At 41.9% G+C, this 5,848-nt stretch overlaps 1 protein-coding gene across 1 annotated transcript; it reads left to right on the top strand.

Annotated features, from left to right (window-relative positions):
* The first annotated feature begins 482 nt into the window (after nt 1–482).
* LOC145823664 (F-box protein At5g07610-like) lies at nt 483–5,539 on the top strand. The gene is made up of 3 exons (XM_082923162.1): nt 483–1,039; nt 4,030–4,180; nt 4,640–5,539. The coding sequence occupies exons 1-3, from the start codon at nt 556–558 to the stop codon at nt 5,337–5,339; spliced, it is 1,335 nt and encodes a 444-aa protein (XP_082779288.1). The 5' UTR covers nt 483–555; the 3' UTR covers nt 5,340–5,539.
* Nucleotides 5,540–5,848: the final 309 nt, after the last annotated feature.

Here is a 5,848-nt window from a genome sequence, read left to right as displayed (position 1 = left end):
ATTACGGATATTCAATCATCTTAATTTTTTTCATAAATATTCTACTTAAATAATCTAAAAAAGTAGACGATTTAGATTATCGAATTTGGTTCTAAAATGGACTTATCAAAATCAAACTGTCTCTGAAGTTGAGATGACAGAAGTCCAACTCATACTGATAAAGTAATTAATTTGTATAAAATTTTATAAAAAAATTCATTAAATACAATAATATATATATATATATATATTGGTAGTTGATAAATTTAAAAAAAAAAAAAATATTCACAAATATCAATATTGTAAAAATTGATATTTATTGTAAGATTAACTATTTTATTTTATTTTTTGTTATAATTATTCGTAATTTTCTTTCCAACCAATGATTCCAAACACTAATTTTAATATTTTAATAAAATACTAATAACATAATAAAAATAAATAAATAAATAAAGTAAGACCAAAACATCATAACAAAATAAATAATAGATGATGAACTGGTTTTAAAGCTCAAAGCATTTTTCTTTCTTTCCCATTGCAGACCCCTGTTATTCACACCTCTGCGCAGAGGTAGAAATGGCGAACAAAATATCCTACAAAAGAAGAAAGGCGATCACCACCTCTACTTCATCGGAAACCTCAGTACCGGCCTCAGCAAAAGTCATTGCTAGCAACGTTGATCTCCTCTCAGAGATCCTTTTACGTCTTCCTCCCAAATCCCTAATCAGATTCAAATCCGTCTCCAGGAATTGGCTCCATCTCATCTCCGATTCTCACTTTGCTTCCAACCACTCTCGCCGAAATCGCAATCTCTCGATCTCTGGCTTATTCTACCACCATTCTTGGCCTACAAATGAACAGCCTAACTCTGTCTCGCTTGTCGGCCAATCAAGCCTCCCCACACTCGCCTTCATCGAATCTCCTGCAACAATCAGGATTAAAAGCTCTTGCAATGGCTTACTCTTGTGTGAGATTTATCGCGATGTTTCTCAAAGAAAAAGAGTATGTTACATTGTTTGTAATCCCACCACCCAGAAATTCACTCCACTTCCTGATCATGGTGGTTGTAAAATAACTGATGTATTATTATTGATTTGTATTAATTGATTTTTATCTGTATATTACAATTCCTATATATAGAGGAGAAGATGGTAGTAGGTGAAGGTGGTAGTGGAGGTGGTAGGTGGAGTGGGTGGTGTGGTAATTTACACAATTTACATTAACAGCCCCCCTCAAACTCAAGGAGGATAGGCACTAGCCAACTTGAGTTTGGAAAGAGTAACAAAACAGAAAAATAAACTGATAAATAAAACAGGATAGGAGACACGGTATGGTCGTGTCAGACCGATGTAGCAGACAGTTTATGGGGTCATGTCGGACCGTTGTAGCAGACACTGTGTGGTCGTGTCAGACCGATGTAGAAGACAGTTTACGGGGTCATGTCGGACCGTTGTAGCAGGACAGTTTATGGGGTCATGTCGGACCGATGTAGCAGGACAGTTTACGGGGTCATGTCGGACCGTTGGAGCAGACAGTTTACGGGGTCATGTCGGACCGTTGTTGAAGACAGTTTACGGGGTCATGTCGGACCGTTGGAGAAGACAGTTTACGGGGTCATGTCGGACCGATGTAGCAGGACAGTTTACGGGGTCATGTCGGACCGATGTAGAAGACAGTTTACGGGGTCATGTCGGACCGTTGTAGCAGACACTGTGTGGTTGTGTCAGACCGTTGTAGCAGACAGTTTATGGGGTCATGTTGGACCGATGTAGAAGCTGACCGGAATCAATGTCGGGACAGTTTATGGGGTCATGTCGGACCGTTGTAGAAGATTGTGGTGGTGCACCACGGGGGCGACTTAGGGAGTGCGCCATGAGTGACTTATACATGATACTGTGTATAACCCCCCCTCAAACTCAAATAGGTGTAAAGATAGAAACCTATTTGAGGTTGAAACAAAGGGATTGATAAAGCTGACTGGTGTAGAAGACACTGTATGAGTGTGTATATAGGCTGCCCAAAAGATATACATGGATGTAGATATCGAGCCCTCAAAAGTCGTGCCCTCAAAAGGGGTGCCCGCACCCTCAAAAGGCGTGCCATCAAAAGGCGTGCCAGTTTGTCGGCGAGAAGAGGCGCGCGATGCGCGTGGCTGCCTCGGCTATTTAACCAAGACAGAGCTGAGGCAGAGGCGAAGACAAACAATTGGCGAAAATCCTCTGAAAAACTCTTCGTTTTGCTGAGAAGGTTTTGCTGAGAAGATACTCTGTAACACTCTCTATAACACTCTGTTGCCCAGAAAAAATGGCTTCGTCTTCCCGCGGGCTGCTTACCCTCTTTCCCGACCTCAACGAGTCCACAGGAGAGAAAACTTGTGCGGTGTCCCGTGAACCTCAACTAAACACCACTGGGTTTGCTCCGTTGAATTTTCCGATGCAGTCGGTGGAGCAAAAAATGGCAGTGCAAACGGATGTGGAGGCTAATCAGTATACTTTAAAGGCATGTGTGGAGTCCATGACGGCGGTCACAAACTTGTCGCACCGGCTGCAGAGTAGGACAAATGAGGTGCAGCAATTAAACTCCCAGCTGGCTCTGCTCCAACGCATGTATAAGGATGCGCGAGCAGAGATAAGTGTGCTGAGGGCAGAAAACAAGGAGCTGAAGCGGAAGGCCACCGTGATGTTCCGATTTGGAGGTCCTCCATATGCTGCAGTGGAGGAGTATGGGGGAGTGAACGTGCTCGGCGGCGTGGAAAACACGGAGGCAACACCGTCAAGGGCCGCTCAGGACGGAGGCAAGAATAAGAGACCGGCGGCAGAGTAGAGAAGAAAATCCTGCCTGTGGATGCGGTTGTTCTGTTTTTTTTTTTTTTTTTTTTTTTTTTTTTTTTTTTTTTTTTTTTTTGGTGTAAAATGGTGATCGGGGTTGATCCCCTGATATGAATAAAATGTGGGTGTTGTGCAAATGTGTAAATTGTTTTTGTTTTTGTTGTTGTTGTTGTTGTTGTTGTTGTTGTTGTTTTTTTTTTTTTTTTTTTTTTTTTTTTTTTTTTTTTTTTTTTGTGAAAAAAGAAAATAAATTGAAAGAGAAGTATGTGAATAAAATTGAAGAGAAATGGGTGAATGTGAATGGAATAAAAAAATAAAAAGGAAATGTGAGATGCAAATTTATTTGGTCAAGTCCGACCACTAATGGAAAAGTGAGATGATGGGTGTGCAAACCAGTTGGTGGTTCGGTTGCTTTGCAATAAATAAAAAAAAAAGAAAAGAAAGTGGAGTGAGGAACAAAAGTGTAAGGAAAAAGAAAAAAAATATAGATGAGAGAATCTGAGCATCGTGGGAACAGAAGTGTGGGAAAGAATAAAAAAGAAAAATATTGGGTGGATCTTGAGAGAGAGAGAAACCGTGTCTCCCTCCTCCGCAAATGGGTGTGTGTGTAGGAATCTGCTGGGTGTAAAGGTCCGTGCGTGTGATGAGTGGGTTGTGGGAAAAAATAAATAAAAAAAAAAAGAAAAGAAAGTAAAGTGAGAGACAGAGAGTGAGGGGATATAGTGGAGAGAGAGAGGGGAGTAGAGATCAGATTCCCAACCAGTCTTCTCCATTATTCCCACAGATTATTCCAACTTCTTGAAGTAAGGTTCGAACTCGGGCACCCCCTCCGCCTTCCGCTCTGCCGCCGCCTCCGCCATCTCCGCCGTTCCTAACTCGGCGATTCGGACTGGGTTGAAGTGTCTGGCCATGAGAATCTGATCCTCCCGGAGCAGCCACCGCGGGCTTGACCTTTGGTGGCCGTCCTCTCCCTCTCCGCTCTCCACTAGGTGGCGGAGCCGCCGGAGCATCAGTCTTCGCTTTCTTCGTTGCAGGCGGCGGAGCCAATGGATTCAGTAGATTTCGGAGGGCGGGGAAGCCTCTTCCGCGTCAGGCGGCGGCTGAGCCTTGGGCTCCGTCGGATGGCCGCGGCTGCGTCTCGGCGTTAGATGTGAGCACCGTTTTGAGGACGGAGCAGCAAGTTCCCTCCGGCTTCTTGACGGTGCTGCCGTTGGTGACGTAGGAGAGGCAGTCGGTCATCTTGAGGACCAGGGTGGTGCAGTCGACGGCCGGCGCCGGAGCGGCGACGTGAGAGTGGGAGTGAGCGGAGTGTGCAACGGAGAAGACGCCGATGCAGAGGATGGAGAAGAGGAGAGTGGAAGCAGAGCTCTGCAGTATCTCGGTTTGGATGGAGAGAAGAGCTCCGTCGGATTCAATGGCTGGAATGACTGGATATGAACTGCTCAAGAAGGAGTCATTGACTTTGAGAGAAATACCCGTGGTGATCATGTCATCTGAGAATATCCTAGCTCGTATCAATCGATGTTTGTTGGTATGGATCATTTTCTGTGAGCCTCTTGCTGGAGTTGATGGAAGTTTTAATTGGTTGAGATCCGGCGGACGGTCAAGGCAAGGTTGCCGCCCGCCGGAAGGCGAAGAACACCAAGAGCTTAACCTATAGCTCTGATACCATGTAAAATAACTGATGTATTATTATTGATTTGTATTAATTGATTTTTATCTGTATATTACAATTCCTATATATAGAGGAGAAGATGGTAGTAGGTGAAGGTGGTAGTGGAGGTGGTAGGTGGAGTGGGTGGTGTGGTAATTTACACAATTTACATTAACAGTGGTAATCCCTCACCTGCTTGCTTGGCTTTTGATCCTTCGCAATCACCTCATTACAAAGTTGTTTTGTTGCATTACATCCCCTCTCCTCAATTTGCTATCTACTCTTCGGAGAGTAAATCTTGGAAGCGTATTACTGTCGATGCACTACCTGTTACATATCTCAATGGGGTCTTTTGGAATGGAGCAATCCACTGGTTAACTGATAACTATCTCGTTCGATTTGATGTTGGTTCAGACGAGCAGATACAAATTCCAAATCCTATTGCTCCTAAAATTCTTTCTCTAGCCAAGACTAGGTATTTCGGAGAATGTGATGGTCATTTGCTTCTTATTCAGATGCGATTGCGTTCTGCTATGGGATTCAGAATCCTTCAGATGGAAAGTGACTCCTTCTGTTGGATTGTGAAGTGTCGCGTCAATCTTAGACCCTTAATTTCTGTCTTCCCTGATATAAATGACACCAGTAAAGACTACAAATTTCACGTGCTATGTGTTGTGAAGGAAGTAAATGAAAATGAATTTGGACTGGTGTTAGCTACTGCAGGCAAAATTATTTGTTATAATCTCAACTGCAAGGCATTGAAGGTGCTTCGTGATGATTTCTCCGAAGTTGACTTTTACGGATTGTATTTTAAGAAATATCCTTATAATTGTACTTATCAATTCGTTGAAAGTCTATCCCCGTTTGAATATGCTTGACATGTTGGGACAGATATGTTTTGTTGTGTCTTTTTTCGTAGATGTCATATTTATTTCTTATGAATCAGTTTCATAGTGTTAAGAAAATGAATAGTTTTCCCTTCCAAATGTCAGCAGGTGCTTGTTATAAAACTTTTTAGGTTGTAATATCTTTTGTTGTCAAAATATTATTAAACTTAAATTCAGAATTCTATGATGTATGATCTCTGTTGGATGGAATGGTTCTAATTGGTCTATGATTGAATGGAAAAGATATATAAAAAATAAAAATAAAATAAAAAAACTGAAATTGAAAGGCCTCGTTGACATAATTTGATTTAGAATCAAGACATTATCATCTTTTTCAAGTTTGTAAAGTTAAAGTTGGTTTCTTTGCTAAAGTTACGGAGGCTGTGAATCCAGTAAAGTTAGTTATTGCCTTCTCATGTGTAGGTACATGGTTTTATCTTCTGCTATTGTGTTCTTTTATTTTTGAGTTTGTTACTTCATCTGAACATCATTAAGATCAA

This window comes from Camellia sinensis, chromosome 4, assembly GCF_055761805.1.
Source record: "Camellia sinensis isolate YWXY chromosome 4, ASM5576180v1, whole genome shotgun sequence".
Classification (NCBI taxonomy): Eukaryota; Viridiplantae; Streptophyta; class Magnoliopsida; order Ericales; family Theaceae; genus Camellia; species Camellia sinensis.
The sequence above is the reverse complement of the archived record's forward strand: the minus strand, read 5'-3'. Positions and strand labels throughout refer to the sequence as shown.